Raw genomic sequence first — 16,976 nt, 5'->3', positions numbered from 1 at the left:
CCTGTTGCTTGCATGTCTGTCTAATTTTGTCTCCAGAATGCTTGACCTGTGCTGTCTCTCTAATTTATGTCATTCCTAATTTGGTCCATTCTCTTCACTCTCAATAAAGAAGCCTTAGTATCTTCCACTCTGCCACCTCCAGCTTGTCATCCTGTCAGCAGGTCTCACTTCCACCAGATAAACCTTTCCTTTTCACTCTTAATGCTATTCTTCTGTCACAAATCCTCATGTCAACCTACCCTGCCTGGACTCTCTGCTATCGCTCACTTGTGCGCTGTGCATAACCTACAACGTGGGCTGCACGGCCCTTACAAAAAGGAAGATTCATACAAAAGACTATTTATTTTAAATAAAAGCAAAATGGTGTGTTATTTTCATTATTTCTTAAAAATGATAACTGTCTGAAAAGACTTGAGAACACCACGATTTCTAAAAGCGTTAGAAATCATGTATGATCAGCAGAGTTGGTCAAATAAAGTCATACTGCAGGTATCTTATACTGTGTGTTATTTTCAGCTGTTTGTGTAGATTTGTGTATTATTTGACACACAGCCAGTTAAGCTGTAATCACTCTGCTCCAGCTGAGAGATCCCAAGACCCTGCTGGCTTTGCCTGGTGTGCTGGTCGGAGACATGGGGAAGAAGCTGGGTCAGAATGGACTGGATAATGGGTAGGTGACTGCAAATGCTGCATTTGTAAAATAAGATGGAAAACACAAGCAAATAAAGACATGATGCCCTTGATGTTGTGGAAATATGTTCTCACTGGCTATTGCAGTCACCAGGTAGAGTTGTTGGTGTGCTGGAATGGTACACAGTGTTTCAGAGTACTGAAAGAACATTACAGTTATCTTCATGAATCTTTTTAACCACACATTTGACATGTAGACTGTATGACTGTGTCTTAGGGGTGGGCGGTATTATGAATGTTTATATTAATAATTTTATCCAAAGAAGTTTCCTCAGGTAGTTCCGGAAATAAAGGAAATTGACTCTTTACAAAGTGGAGAATTTGTAAATAGCGTAAAAAATGCTCCAGAGGAACATTAAACTGCTTCAGGAGCTGCGTGAATGAGGCAACAATCCCATCTACAAAAAGGTCTTTGATATTTCTAAGGCCATTACTTTCCCATTATTTAAAGGCAGAGTCCATCATGGAGGGAACATATGATTTGAGCTGATCGGTGCTTTAATTGACATTAAGGGTAACCCAAACCTTTTCCTACATTGCACCCAGATTCTGAGCGTCATACAGCAAAGGGTTACGTTTATAGTCGTACAGTTCTAATGGGAGAGCTGCACTCAACAAAGCTCATAGGCACGTTTGACTCAATGACTCAATTTGGAGCCAAGATGGAGTCTTTGTAGTGAAACTACTCATCCAGTGCAGCATATTTCGAATATTTGCTGCCCAATAATAAGACTGAAAGTTTGGCCTAGTCCTCTGCATGAAATCTTTACGAATTCGTGGACTTTTGCCATTCCAAATAAATGCAGAGATATGCTTAGTCAGTGTTATAAAATACTTATTGGGTAAGTAGCAAGCAAATAAAGGAACTTGGGTCGTATGTTCATTTTGGTAGAACTGATGCAGCCAGTTAATGACAGTGGTAAACTGGTCCATCTCTGAAGATCTGTCTCAGTATTCTCAAGCAGCGGGACAAAGTTTCTTTCATAAAGACCTTTGTATGAGTGGGTAACCTTAACCCCCGATAGGTCACATACTCTGATTTAACTTTAAATTGAAAATTTGAAAATGAAACCTTCCTGGCTACAGAGTGGACACAGAGAAGTTCACGTTTATGCAGGTTCAACTTGTAACCTGAAAGTTTGCCAAAACATTCAAAAATAGTGAGAGCACAGGGAAGAGAGCATAAAGGCTCTGACATACACAGCAGGAGGTCGGCAGCATATAAGGATATTTTGTGCTCCTGGTCAGCTCTCATGATGCCCTTAATGCAACTGTCAGCTCGCAGCTTAATCACCAATGGATCAATTGATAACGCAAAAAGAAGAAGGGACATTTCATTGTTTTTCTTTACGCTACCTGTTCTGACCTGTCTCACCGATGTGATGTTTGTGTAATGTATGTATGGCTGGAAGAGGTCTAATTTCACTGCAGGCAACTGCAAGTGAAAAATAAATCATCATCAACATCATCCGCATCCTCCTCGATTTCTCAGTTTTATCTGAATGTAGAAGCAGAGGTCATCCAGGTCTTTTTTGGTTTTAGATGTCCTTGATCCAACACAGCTGATTTAAATGGCTGAATGACCTCCTCAACTGAACCCTTGGTTTAGTGAAAGTAATTGTTGAAGTTAATTCGATGATCAATTGGACAAAAAGAGTCTAAATATCAGTGGTATTGAAAGTAGCTGTGCATAACTAAACATTTGGAGCACCGAGCTAAGCTGGTGAATCCCTACAGACAACGTGAATGAATACTGTGAAAAAGCAGGTGATCGAACAAGATAAAACACATGAAGATTAGACTTATAAAATAAGATGTTATGAGTTATTAATTAAACTGGCTACATAGTGGTATTTTTGTGAACCTTATCTATGTGTTGTAAAAGGAACAGTAAGTGATACTGCAGAGAGCCAATATCAAGTGAGAATGCCTCCCAGGAAGGGACAGATCAGAGATCTCTGAGGGCAAAAGTCCAATCATGTTTGTGTGTTTGCCCAGACCTTGTAATAACCAACAAAGCCTATCCACAGATATAACTAAGCATCAGCACATAGGGGATAATAAACCATCGATGTGCTTCTGACCAAAGTAATTTAATGCTTCCAGTAAAGAGTAAGACTTTAAAATTACAAAATGCTGTGTCCTTCTGCAACGCACTAATTACTTTAAGTCATCAGGAACTGACAGACATTGGCCTCAGTCTGAACCCGGACTTTACTTCAGATTGGATCCACAGTATCCCACCCGGGATTAGAAGACCATCAGACGCTCCATGTTGTCCTTTAAAAAAGTATTGAGAATAATCTCATATCGGTAATGATAACGACAGAAGATTCAGTAACATTACAAAAACATCACAAAGTAAGAGAAGAGGGAACAACTGACCACATGTCCATTTTGGATTTTATCTCTGAAGAGATGCATTGTGGGACTGCTGGTCAGTTTAAAGGGACACAGTACTTTTTATTGAGCAGGTGATGAGAAACATTTAGCGTGGACACAGTAATTTTCAATAAATTCAAATATTTTCTTTGGTTAAATACCATATATAATAATATTAGGCATAAATATAGAGATTTTACATAGCATGGCAGAATTATATCTGTTTTATATGATAAGGATTTTTATGACATTAACGAAAAACATAAAAAAATTGATCCAGACACATACTGGTGATGAGAATTTTGAAAAAACCCATTTATTCCTCGAGGTCTCTTTGGTTTTGGAGAATATGACCTAGACTTACTAACCACAGCTTTGTGGGAATCACCCAATTCAGTGCCCTGTGCTATATTGTAAATAATAGAATATAATCCGGTGCCACCTGAGGGCCTAAAGATGATGGTCATCCAATATTGGATTGTTAATATAGTGTTAACAAAAGAAAACTGCTCCAGAATCTTTTGTTAACACTTTGTACTGTAGATGATGATATTCACAATTTTATTTTAGCAGTGTTCAGAAATGGTTCCACCTCTGCCCATCTTTACTTTCTGAGAAAATGTACCACCTCATTTTACAGTCTTTTGTTGCCTCCATCCCAACTTTTGTTCTTTTAAATGTGTTGGTGCCATAAGACTAAAAATTAGAAAAAAAAAGATGATGATGATGATGACAACAACAAATATCTGCCTGACCTGCCTGCACACCAGAAACAAAGAAACATTAGGATCCACTGAATGGCTCGCTCTTTGATGTGTAACAATTCTTTTCTGTAACATTTACGTCTTTCTCTCACAACAGGTTTGTGATGTTCCACAATGTGAGAATCCCACGCGAGAACCTGCTGAATAAGACCGGAGATCTGACTCCTGATGGTCGCTACGTGACACCATTTAAGGTCCGTGCAGATTTCCAGTGGCAGCCAAAGAAGGCACTTCAAACTCAACAGCCTGATTTCCTGTGCTTTAGCTTTTTTAGATATAACCTTTAACCATATTCTAGAGAACAATGGGTTTATTTCAGAGATGCTCTTTCTTTAAAGAACTAATTATTTATAAGTTATTGAAATTATTAGCGGTTAAAAACACTTATCAACAGCAAATGTAGAGATACAGTCACTTAGCTGGCTGCAAGCGGCATTTCTGACAACCGGCGGTTGAAAGCTGCTGGGAGTCCCCCCCCCCCCCCCCCCCCCCCCCCCCCCCCCACATGTAATGTTGTTCCTTCAGTGTGTTGGTTTCAGACATTATGCAAATGTCCTGTTTATAAGATTGAAAGCTGCAGTCAGCTGAGACTGAAGGAGTCACCTGGATGAGTGACGAAACGTTTCTCCCACAAAACACTACGTCCAGATGAACAGAATCAACTTTTGGAGAATGTTGGGGGCTCTTTATGTTCCTACCTCGCCTAACCCCACAGCCCCCCACCTGATTCATCTCGCTCCCCGCTTTGTGCCTATTGTGTGAAAGGCAAGCCTGTGACCACTAGAAGTATGAGGAGGTGGATGAAGGAGGGCTTAGCAGAACTACAGGGCTGTTTTGAGGTGATAGGCTGGGCGACACTCTGTGAAAATCATGGTGAGGACATCAATGAGCTTACTGAGTGTATCAACACAACCTTTTGCACCTAGTCCATTGTCCCAGCTTGGACGGTCCATTGTTACCCAAATAACAAGAGGAGGTGAGAATGGTTCAGGTGTTCTTAAGGGCAAGATAAGAGAGGCTAAGAACAATTACAGAAGAAAGGTGGAGTGGAAAGTCCAGCAGCATGAGAGAGGTGTGGAGTGGCATGTCTGCTGGACCAGACAAGGCAAGTCCCGATGTCCACAAGCCCTGTGCCCCCCCCAGCTTTGTGGAGTCTTTCATAAACTGTTCAAGATGAGTCTGAATCTGAGGGTCCCAGTGCTGTGGAAAACATCATGCTTCAATCCTGTACCGAAGACCCCCAGGATTACAGACCTACTAACTTCTTATGTCATGAAGCCCCTGGAACCATCTCCAACCTATTGTCAGGCCACTTATCAGAGGCTCTGGCGGGTGCAGCAAATTTTGAAAGCAGAACTGAGACGGAGAGCCGTAAGCTGCTCCAACTGTGTGTGCCGCCATCGTGGTATATAGTAGAGATGGACCGATCCGATATTACGTACTCAGTGCAGACTGAGTCTAAATCCCTGAAATGTCTCTGTCAACGCATTTCAAGCAGTTTGTCCAAAGTTTGTTCGTTCTGCGCTCCAGATGGGCCGAACGTGTTAACATGTTTAATCGTGATGACTGCGTTTAAGCCGCGTTAACGCTGACAGCGAGGTTTTTTTGTTTTTGGAAACTAGTTCGTCCATGTTTGGACTTCGTCCGTGTTGTAAATGTGCAAATCCGTCTGCGCATAATTACATTGCCCCGCCCATCAAAAAGAATATATCGCCCATGGGCGATTGTTGGATTGACTGTTGGTTGGAAAATTTTTACATATCGCCCGACCCTGGTCTGAATAAACTGTGCAGTCCAGCCACAAATCGAACACTTGTGTCCGACTCGTCTCTGCTGTGCACCCTCATCCAACACCACGCAGTGCAGGGTGCAGGGTATAAGAAGGCTCCTGCAGTGGTTGGGTTACGTTAGCATGGCTAATGCCAGGTGCACAGTATCATCACCAAATACATGCAGATACATGTGGACGGGGCTTTCATCAGTGCTGGTGATTTTAACAAAGCATGGTTAAAGACGGACTCACAGTACGTGGAATGTGCCAACAGAGGAAAAACACATTAGACCAAGTGCCCAGTGCAGTGAACCCAGTGAAGGCTGCCGCCTCTGATGGTATGTGTACTCAAGGCATGTGCTGACCAGCTTATGGGCGCCTTCACAAAGATCTTTAACAGATCCCTAACAAAGCTAACATCCTACCCTGCCTGATTTCTGCAATCAGGCTGTAATAATTCTGCCATCAGCAGACTGTGACACGGTGCTTAAAGGTCGATTCAGTTCAAAGCCTCAGGCCGTCTCCTACAGCAGTGTTTCACTGACCTTAATAATCACCTGAAATGTTTAGAACAGAGCAGCACATATTACTGGCATAAATATTCACGCACGTGTGTATATTTCTGTCAGTACTCTGTGCCTGCCCAGCATTTGAATGGCATGTAGTTGCTGGAACTGTGGGATCGAGAAATGAATGAATTCACATTTAAGTTTTGATTTTGTGTAAGAACATTAGCAGTGCAGTTAAATAATCATTTTATGTTTTCATATTCAGAAATGCAATTCAGCAATCCTGTGAAGGACCACACGGACATTTTATGAATAACTAATAATAATAATATCTTTGCTGTGTTTTTAATCAGTCCTCATCAGTGTCTCTTTTGTCTCTTCCAGGACCCTAAAAAGCGTTTTGGGGCATCTCTTGGTGCCTTATCAGGGGGCAGAGTGTATATCACCAGGATGGCTCTTATCAACCTGAAGTTGGCTTTGACAGTGGCAATCCGCTTCTCAGCTGCCAGGAGACAGTTTGGACCCACAGACACAGAGGAAATCCCTGTTTTAGAGTACCAGTTACAGGTAATAATATCAGGTAAAGGTAACATTTAGTGGGTAAAATAAGTTTCACCCAGTTTTCTAACTAAATATATTTGTGAAAGTGTCTTTGACATTTTCACTAGGTGTTGGGAACAACATATTCAATTTACTCAAAAAAATCAAACCATAAATGTCTATGAATTAAGCTACATGTGAAACAGGGAAAAGGTGTTGAACACATGAAGGAAGTGAGGTGCCAAATGCATGGAAAGTTAGGACACTGAAGCCTGACAGCTGCCACCTGTCAGTAATTAGAAGACAGCACTGCCACAATATCAACATTAATACCAGCTGATTCATTCATAAGCAGGTGTCACACAGGAAACCTCTCGATGTTTAACCCCAGGGAGCTTTCTCAACACCTTTGCAACCTTATTGTTGGGAAACGTACTGATGTCAACGAGAATTTCCAAACTGCTGAAGGCTCGAGTGAGCACATAAACCGTCCACGACCAGGTGCAAGATTTCAGACAGAGGGGTGAAATGAAATATGAGAAGAGTTGTCCAAGAGTCAGTGACTACTTGTGGAGAGCTGCAGAAAGACCTGGAATCAGCAGATAGACAGCATGTTAGTAAGCGAGCTGCCTGCTCATGTTTGCCCCTCTGATGCTGGACAGGAGGCCCCGTGTGTTACTGAGGCAGGTTATTGGCCAGCAGATGGATGGGTCCGGTCCCTTCTCAGGATCCTTGGGGATTAGACCTTCCTGCCTTCAGTTAGACTTCCTGCCTCATCTCTTAGCAGCTGATTCATTGGTGCTGCCTGCACTAAGCTAGCCGCACAAAATGTGAAAGATAACACCAGAGTGTACTAATACTATGTAATCTATAATCCCCAGTTTAGTTTAATAATAATAATAATATAATAATGATATGATGATGATGATATGATGATGATGATATGATGATGATGATGATAATACATTTTATTTGAAAGCACCTTTCAGAACACTCAAGGTCACAGTAGAATAAAAAGCAACATAAAAGCATAAGACATAAACTAATAAAAGAGCAGAGTGGAGAGGTTATGTAGGATAAGTTATTTTGAACAAGTGGGTTTTGAGTTGGGACTTAAAGAGAGAGAAGGAAGAGATGTTTCTTAAATCAGGAGGTCGTGGAGCAGAGCAGCTGAAAGCCCTGCTCCTCATGGTGGCAAGACGGGGGGAGGGGACGGAGAGTGAAAGGGAAGAAGTAGATCTGAGACAACGAGATGGGGCGGTGATCTTAACCAGATCAGAGATATGGAGGAGAGAGATGATGAATAGCCTTAAATGTGTGCAAGAGTATTTTGAAATTGATGCGATATTTGACCGGGAGCCAGTGAAGCTGCTGCAGGACAGGAGTGATGTGGTGGATAGAAGGGGTCCTGGTGATGATACAGGCAGCAGAGTTCTGGAGCTTGTGGATGGATTTTTGAGTAAGACCAAAAAGAAGTGAATTACAATAATCAATCCAGGAAGTAACAAGGCTGTGGACAAGAATGGCAGCGACGTGGGCGGAGAAAAGGACGGAGACGATTAATGTTGCGCAATTGAAAATAATCAGACCGAGTAACATTATTAATGTGTGAATTGAAAGATAGAGCACTGTCGAGGATGACACACAAACTTTTCACAGAGGAAGAAACGAAGACCGGCGAGGTATTGATAGTAACAGAGAAGCTGTTGGTTCATGTTGATTTAGTGCCGACCAAGAGGAGCTCGGATTGAAATGTTAAAGTTGCACATGCACACAACTGCTCCAACGTAGCAGTGGTGTGAAAACCTTTAACAGGACCTTAGGTTGATTTTTGCATCCCTGGTTTTATCAGAATGAGGAAGCTGTGCACATTTATGCATGTGAGCACTGTGATTGAAGGACTGCTGACAGTTACTGTTAGAGCCCATCAGACCAGCTTGCCTTGCTGAAGCGACTAAAACGTGGTCGGTTTTACAAAATAATCATTGCTTAGGAGCCATCCATAGATTAGATATTAACCACTGTCAGAGCTGTTTTATTCATTCTTATTTTCAGCGTTAGGTCTGTGGTGAGTTTCTGTTTAGATTTAAAGTTACTGTTTGTAGCAGTTACATCACTATTGTGTGCGCTTAGGCTTTTATTATTGGAATTAAAGTATAATTGAATCATTAAAACATCTTATACATTATGGAAATGGATGCCAAGTAACAATAAAACAAACGACTGAAGTTGGATGAATTATAAAATCTGGACTGGAAGCTTTGAATCTTTCCTCGGGGACACACCGTCACACTGCTGTTAATGAAGATGTAAAAGCAGTTCAACTACTGAATATCCAGAAATGATAAATCCTCACATAAGAAGGATTCAGATACAGTAACGATTTATGTAATGATCTGTATGCTGACGTAGTGCAGAGTAAATAAGGTTTGGTATAAAGTTTCCTGAGTCCATCAGTGTATTGTGGGAATCATGTTTTTTAATATTGAACAGCAACAGTAAGTAAGTGAGTGAGTGTGGCTGCTGTTATTAAATTCCATCTACTTATTGTGTGTTTTCCCAGCAATGGCGTCTGATTCCGTACTTGGCGGCAGCCTATGCTCTTGATAACTTCACCAAATCCATCATAATGAACTTTGTTGAGTTTCAGATTGGACAGATGTTGAAAGACAACAGTGACACAGTGAGTAAGCATGCAGCATGTGTGTATTTGGAGTGCTCGGTTTTTGTGAAGTAAAGTTGAATATATCTGTGTTTCTCAGGCAGGGATGGGCAGAGAGATCCATGCAATTGGTTGCTCCAGCAAACCACTGGGATCATGGACTGCTCAAAGAGGCATCCAGGAGTGCCGGGAGGCCTGTGGTGGACACGGATACTTGGCCAGTCAGTCTCTCTCTGTCTCAATATCACTCCTGCACATGCTCACTTAGGGCTGGCTGTCTCTCAGGAGGACGGGCAGGTCATCTACTAATCAGAACATTGGTTTGATCCAAGTCTGCATGTCAGCTATTGTCCAATATATTAATGTTGATCTTAAAATAATCTGCAAAGCCCTCTCAAAAAAGATTAGAGAAGATAACGCCCGTCACAGTGCATCCTGACCAAACCAGTGCCATAAAAGGGAGGCACTCATCCAAAAATACAGAATCTTTTCACTTTAGGCAGCATGTTTCTGGTCCCAGTCATATAAAGACACTGGTCCTTGTTCTCTCCTTGGATTTAACTATAATTGCTGTTTGTGTGGAGGGTTTGCATCTGAGTGACCACAGCTGCATATTTTTTATTTTGTCATTTTATTCCAAGACAAATTATAAACCAGGATGCTGCTGAAAGGTTCTCTGCCATGTTTGATGCTGATTTAAACTTAGTGATGTGGACTCAAAGGTTTCATCCTTCAGCAGTCAGTCTAACTCTATTTTAGACAAAGTGGCACCTCTGGAAAAATCTACTATCCTATGTTTAAATGTTTGTCTTTGGATGAATGAAAATATTAATAATTTGATTATTGGACAGCATATCAGTTTCTTAGACTCTTCTGTTGAATCGAACCTCAGTGTCATATTCAACAGTTCAACAGAGCATCACTCCAAACGGCTGGTTCAGAGCCGTTTTTATCATCTAAAGCAGGAGTGTCCAACTCCAGGCCTCGAGGGCCGGTGTCCTGCAGGTTTAAGTTGTCCTTGATCCAACACAGCTGATTTAAATGGTTAAATGACCTCCTCACCATGTCTTGAAGTTCTCCAGAGGCCTGGTAATGAACTAATCATCTGATTCAGGTGTGTTGACCCAGGGTGAGATCTAAAACCTGCAGGACACCGGCCCTCGAGGCCTGGAGTTTGAGACCCCTGATCTAAGGATCTTGAGATGATTCTTCATGCCTTTATTTCGTCCTGTTTGGATTATTGTAAAAGTCTCTTTGCTTGTTTCTTTAGACTGTGCAGAATGCTGCAGCAACACTTTTAACTGGCACAAACAGAAGGTCACATATCGCTCCAGTTTTAGCTTCTCTTCATTGGTTGCCAGTAAAGTTAAAGTTTGGTTCAGGGAGCCTCTCTCTCTGTACACATCACTGACCCTGGATCAGCAAACGGCCCCAGACCATCACACTTCCTCCTCCATGTTTGACAGTTGATGCCACACACTGTGGAGCTTTCACCTGCTCGACGGCGTACAAAGATCCTGCGTGACGAACCGAAGATTTCAAATGTTGATCCATCAGTCCATAACACCTTCTTCCAGTCTTCAGTAGTCCAATGGTAGCATTTCATGGCCCAGACGAGCCTCAGTCTTAGTCTGACGTCTGGCTTTCTTTCTGCAGCTCGTCCTGTCAAACCTGCAGCTCGAAGTCTTCTCTTCACAGCTGAACCTGAGACTTGCTCACTACGACCGCTATTACGCTTGAAGCTGTTGATCTGTGAGCCGCCATCACACAAGCTGTTAACTCTCAGAAACTTGTCCTCTGATTCAGCTGTGTCTTTGTGTCTGCCAGACCTCTTCCTGTCACAGTTCCTGAGTGCCTTTGATGGTGAAGGAATCGATTCACTGACTTTCTTTTAAATGTTTCTGTAGGAAAGACCTATATTTTTAAGTGTCATGATGGTCTGTCTCTCTTCCACTGTTAACTGGCTTTTTCTCACCATTTTTGTAGCAACATTGTTCTCTCTGGTGAACCTCCTTGGCTGGTCAAGGCTGTGAGTCGTTGCTTGGCAGTTTCCAAGGCCTCGGGAATGGACAGCTTGCTGTACTTGTTAGGCACTTTCTTTGTTGCACCTTTCTGCAGCTCCGATAGTTTGCTAACTTCCCTCTGTGCTACCTTGAGCTTAGCCTCTAGTCTCCTTCTCTATGGAGGGTACTGCTCTGTTTGACTGTTGAGCTTGTAGCCAAGCATCTCACTGATCACTGCTGCTGTGGTGTAGATCGGTAATGGTTGCAGTAGGTATCGAGAGAGAGCTAAATCACATCAATCTTTGGTGGGACCATCCTTTGCCTTCTTCTATGTCCACACACAGTTTTTAAAGGAGCTCTGCTGGTAGGTCGTTCCAAACATCTCAGAGAACTAAGCACAGGTCTGCTGTGGATGTCGGCGTCCTCACATCCTTCTGTCTGTAAGCCCAGACACACTCGATGTTGAGATCAGGGCTCTGTGGGGGCCGGACCATCCAGTACTTCTTGTTCTTCTTCACGCTGAAGATAGCTCTCCATGACCGCCTGTGTGTTTGGGCTTGTTGTCCTGCTGCAGAATACATTTGGGGCCAATAAACCATCATTTCTTCTGAAAGCTTTCTTTGTTTGCAGCATTTTTCACACCTGCCTAACACTTGTGCACAGTACTGTGTGTATACGTCAGTGTTTCCTTTTTTATTCAGTGAATCGGTTGGGTGACCTGCGTGATGACAATGACCCAAACTGCACATATGAAGGAGACAACAACGTACTGCTGCAACAGACCAGCAGCTATTTGCTCTCCTGGCTCCATGCAAAACAGCGTGGTCAGTCCTCTGTTCACCAGCAGATTATAAATACCTGCAGTAAAGGTCAATAGATGGGCTGGGTCAGTCACTAAAGCTTCTCTCTTTGGTGTTTGGTTATGGGGGGTCAGATGGTGTGCGGATTGAGTCTCCCTTTCACACCGTGGATTTTCTGGAGGAGTCTCAGGAGATCCTCAAAAGCAGGTTCACTGCACTCACAGTGGACGACTGTGTGGATTCTGCAGGTACGTTACTTTCTGCTACAGCTTCAAATCAACTTTTACATGAGATGGTGGAATTTCTTCCTTTCAGATCCTCTTATATACTAAACCTTTTAAAACAGAGCGAGATTTGCAAATGAGGTAAATGTGTAATTTTCAATATGTTCCACAAACAAGAGTGTAGTGAACTTTAGTCACGTAGCCCTGATATTCATATATTCATTTCCCTGCTGACCCAGTAAGAAACAGGCTCCCTCCTCAGGATCTGGGGTCAGTTCTCAGCCCTCTGCTGTGGGTCTGAGAGGACTCCACACTGCACGCTGGTGCTAACCCAACACCATCGATGTGATTACAAAGGAGGGGAGGTGGGGAACATTTAAGAAAAAAGGAACATAAATAAAAAGGGGAACTGATAGAGCCGCATGTGTCTGCTTCTCTGCACTGTAAGCTGCCTGATTGTGATTTATAATAGTTGGCCATAAACATGTAAATGTATCTGCCTTTCTGCTGTGACTGGTTCAGCTTGACTACAGACTATATTACTGAAACCTTTCCAGTGTAGCTAACATCCTCCCCCTTGTCTGTCAGTGCCTTTGGCAGCCTATAAGTGGCTTGTGTGTTTCCTGCTGGAGGAGAGTCAGAAGAAGCTGGAACAAGAGCGAGCGTCGGGCAACGATGACTTTGAAGCCCGTAACAACTGCCAAGTAAGACCAATGACTGTGTGCAGACACACACATACATCCAAACATCTGATTCTGGTGGCATTCAGCATCATATGCAGCTTCACTGGCTGAAATTTGGACAGAAACTTGATGCTTTTTATCCAAATCAGACTGAGCTAAAGGTCGTTTGATTTGGATTCATCGATCTGAGATGAACTTACTCCAGACTGGCATGAACCCAGTATTTGAGATGACCTGTTACTGACACAGCCTGTGCTGCTGTCAGTGATGGACCTTGGAACTTGATTGCCTTTTTTTCTTAGTCAGCAGGAAGCTTTTATGGTCTGGGGAAAAGAGTATGAACACTATGAAATGTTCTGCCTCTAAGACTCTAAGATTTGTCTGTCCACTCCAACCTTATATCGTCTACTCAGGATGTAAATCATAGTAAACAGATCAGGTCAGAAATATTCATAGCAGGCTGTGCAGCACCATGATGCAGACATTAGCCTGTATCTGCAGTACTGTATATACTGCACCAAAAGTTACAGAAACCAAACGGCTTCCCTGATTCCTCGATCCATGGATCAGTCAGTAGTGAAGCAGTCGGTGTACTTGATAATATCTGAAATGTGACATTTGGGGAATACAGTGTCAACATCTCTTTCCACAATGAATGTCTTTGTTTCTCTGGACAGTCCACATGCACAGAACACAATATATACACTGTCAACAGAAACCTGATGAAATGCCACCCACTTTGTGCAGAAGAACATACTTCTGTCTGCAGTCAGCACAGTTTCCTCCACTAGCTGTTGCTTCTGTCATGTGACCTGGGGTAGAAGGAGACTGAGTCCTAATAAAGACAACAGAGCTTTTCTCTGTCCTAATATCCATCCGTCTCCTCCAATTATCCTCATCAGGGTGGTGGGGGGGTGGAGCCTATCCAAGCTGCCACAGGGAGAGGGTACACCCCAGACAGGTTGCCAGTCCATCGCAGGGCTAGCATATTTCCTAATGATAAAGCGTTTTTGTTCTTAGTCAAATATAAATCAAAATATAAGTTTGATCAGTATATAAATAAGAAATGTAGTTTGAAATATCTGTTCTAATGCTTGAGTTCTGTGTGTGTCACATATTAAATACATAAATAAATACAAATAAATATGTCTACGTTTACCAGTACAATGAATCAGAAATTACAATACCAGTGATTCTAATAACAGAGCTGAGTACCCTGTGTCTGACTTTCAGAGAAGTTTATTTTAGGCAACAAGAACGTGCCTGAAATAAACAAATAAATACTAAATAACTAACCTAACAGAGTTTTAAAAGTAAAAGAAAGTCTTACTCTGTATTTGAGTTGATGTTCATGTTACAGAAATGTTCATGTGAAATTACACAGATCTAATTAGAATAAACTGAGTGAAACATGAAGCCAAATGTGACTGAATGTTTCAGTGTGATGTGAACTTGGGAAAAGCAAAGAAACTGTAATGAAGTGATTTTAAAGTTTAAACTCAGAGTCAGAGAGAAGTAGAATAAAAGTGGGTGGACACTGATGGTTACATGGTTGGATGGTCAACATGCAAAGATGTGACGCTCAGTAGGAGAGAGGGGGGAGAAAGGGTGAGCAGGTACCAAAGTGGGGTGTAAAATAGATTTGAGCTTCTTCCCTTTTATCTTGTGTCAGATGAGCAGTTCAGAAGATCTCAGACGGTCACAGCTGAACATTGCAGCAGTAGAGGGGGAGCTGCAGTCCGACCTGTGAAGTGATTTTCTAATTTGTGGCTTTTTGTCTGCTCATTTGTTCTGTGCTAAAAGCTTAAATCAGAAGGATTTTGATTTGCATCATACGTCCAGGAGCTCGGCCTGGAATAACAGGATCGTTCTGTGCTCATCCTTTCTCCAACCTCTTGTTACCAAACATAATAACAGAGTCAGCATGAGCTCAGAGCAGATTGGTCAGTATAGTATAATAAGTTTAGTTCAGGTGATTTGATTGTTATTTTGTTCGTGCTAAGTTGCTTCAAATAGTGAACGTTCACTTTTTCATCTTTGGTGAAACGTAGAAGTCTGAATATTATTCTTTAGTGGGACAAATACAGGTAAAAAATAATCCTTCCTTGCTGTCCAGGCTACTGAAATCATCCCACAAATAACAAGTGGGCAGCAACCGCTAACAGATGGGACTGATAGCATCTGATTTAGGCTGGTCAGGTTTCTTCATACCAGGGTGAGCAGGCATGTAAGGCCCCTTACCCACACTGGCTCCAGTTAAACTCTGCTTTATCTACTGGTGAGACTCAGAGGATCAGAGGTTTAGACTTTTTAAAAAGCCACAATCAGCTTCCTGTAGAGGAGTTTTGTGGGCCTGCGGATTGACACGTCCAGAACACGTGCACGTGGTTAGATTACAAATCAGCTGTTTCTGTGTTTTTATGTCTTCAGTGTACTTAAATGTATGTATGTGTACAGGTTTACTACTGCAGGTCACTGGCCTTGGCCTACATTGAGCACACCTGCCTGCAGAGATTTCATGAGCTGACCACTAATCAGGACACACCAGCTGGTCTCAGACCAGTATTAAGGAAACTTTGTGCCTTGTATGGGCTGTGGAGCCTCAGCAGCCACATGGCGACACTGTACCAGGGTATGTAGTGGGCTCGATGCTGTATACACGGAGAAATCTTCATCGTAGTGATGTGGTAACACAGTGTTGTTGTTTCTAGGTAATTACTGGAGTGGACGTAAGCCTGCTGAGCTGGTCCAGATGGCAATCCTCACTCTCTGCTCCCAGGTACACGAGAAAGAGGCCGGATCTGTTTATGGCAGATATACAGGAATTTGCTCAAGTATACAGAAATGCATATACATTCCTATGTATAGGGCACAGCTCCACTTATTATCAAAGCAATTACAAATGCGGTTGCTGTAATAAGCACACGTGTGCATTTCGTACTGTCGTGTTTTTGTTCTTTATTCAGCTGTTTGTATTTATGAGTTAAGAGATGAGGAATAAAAACACATGAGTGGCTCCTTTGACAGAGTAAAGCAGATAATCTTACACATTCATCTTAAACTTGACATTTGACTATTTTGGTACCATGAAAGTCAAAACTCTGGTATGCTTCAGGGCGTGTCCACATTTTGATTAACGTGTCCACCGGAGAAGGCCGTATCCTGGGTCTCAGTCAGATTTGTGATTCACAACATTTGATTTCTAAACACAAAGACAGCAAAAAATCTCAAAGCTTCAGAATCTGTCGGTGACCTCAAAGCGACTCCATCCATCGTTTGGACCATGTAGTTATGCACTGACTCGTATGGTCTAACAGTGCCTTACTTGTGCTCTCCTGTACTTTGGGAATGTCTTCATGGAACAGAAGGACATTGAAGAAATGATGGCTTGGCCTGACTGTAAAATCTGCTCTGTCTCTCTCACAGCTAAAGGATGATGCAGTAGCCTTAGTGGATGTCCTGGCACCCACCGATTTCATCCTCAACTCACCTATTGGCTGCGCTGATGGACAGGTAAACACATACAAACACAGAAAATCCAGCTGTATCGTAAAAACGTTGCTGTCCGTCAAATTTCAAGGACATTGAAACATTTCCCTTTTATTTACATTTGGCTACATCGCAACACAAGTAATCTCAGATAATAAGCGTGAGAATCCGTGTTAAATACGTGAAGAAACACTTTTCCTTTGTCCTCTTCCTGCAGATTTACAACCACATGTGGTCCACAGTAATGCAGGGCAGCAAAGTGCTGGAACGTCCATCCTGGTGGAAGGAGTTCTGCTCAGACAAACCTGTGCTTGGGTCTCTGCGGCCTAAACTCTAAAACCCAGTCGTGCTCTGCAAAGGATCTCTGCGTGTCTGTGCAGTGCCTGAATTTGCTTGGGCTCAAATTCCAACAATGTTAGGAAATGTTGAACAAGTCCATTAAAAACTTTACAAACTCAA

The 16,976-nt window shown here is 42.4% G+C and overlaps 1 protein-coding gene across 10 annotated transcripts in view; it reads left to right on the top strand.

Moving 5' to 3' along the window:
• Window positions 1-16,976, top strand: part of LOC112430458 (peroxisomal acyl-coenzyme A oxidase 3-like) — a 27,278-nt gene extending 10,302 nt beyond the window's left edge. For all 10 annotated transcript variants that reach the window (XM_076882510.1, XM_076882504.1, XM_076882507.1 and 7 more), the window contains 12 exons: window positions 582-670; window positions 3,934-4,030; window positions 6,501-6,683; window positions 9,220-9,339; window positions 9,419-9,539; window positions 12,023-12,145; window positions 12,256-12,369; window positions 12,934-13,049; window positions 15,486-15,660; window positions 15,740-15,807; window positions 16,455-16,541; window positions 16,735-16,976. In XM_076882510.1, the coding sequence (XP_076738625.1) occupies window positions 582-670; window positions 3,934-4,030; window positions 6,501-6,683; window positions 9,220-9,339; window positions 9,419-9,539; window positions 12,023-12,145; window positions 12,256-12,369; window positions 12,934-13,049; window positions 15,486-15,660; window positions 15,740-15,807; window positions 16,455-16,541; window positions 16,735-16,854 (1,413 nt within the window). In that variant the 3' untranslated portion in view covers window positions 16,855-16,976. The remainder of the gene's footprint in view (window positions 1-581; window positions 671-3,933; window positions 4,031-6,500; window positions 6,684-9,219; window positions 9,340-9,418; window positions 9,540-12,022; window positions 12,146-12,255; window positions 12,370-12,933; window positions 13,050-15,485; window positions 15,661-15,739; window positions 15,808-16,454; window positions 16,542-16,734) is intronic.

This window comes from Maylandia zebra, linkage group LG3, assembly GCF_041146795.1.
Source record: "Maylandia zebra isolate NMK-2024a linkage group LG3, Mzebra_GT3a, whole genome shotgun sequence".
Lineage (NCBI taxonomy): Eukaryota > Metazoa > Chordata > Actinopteri > Cichliformes > Cichlidae > Maylandia > Maylandia zebra.
Note: the sequence above shows the minus strand (reverse complement) of the source record. Positions and strands in the feature narration are given on the sequence as shown.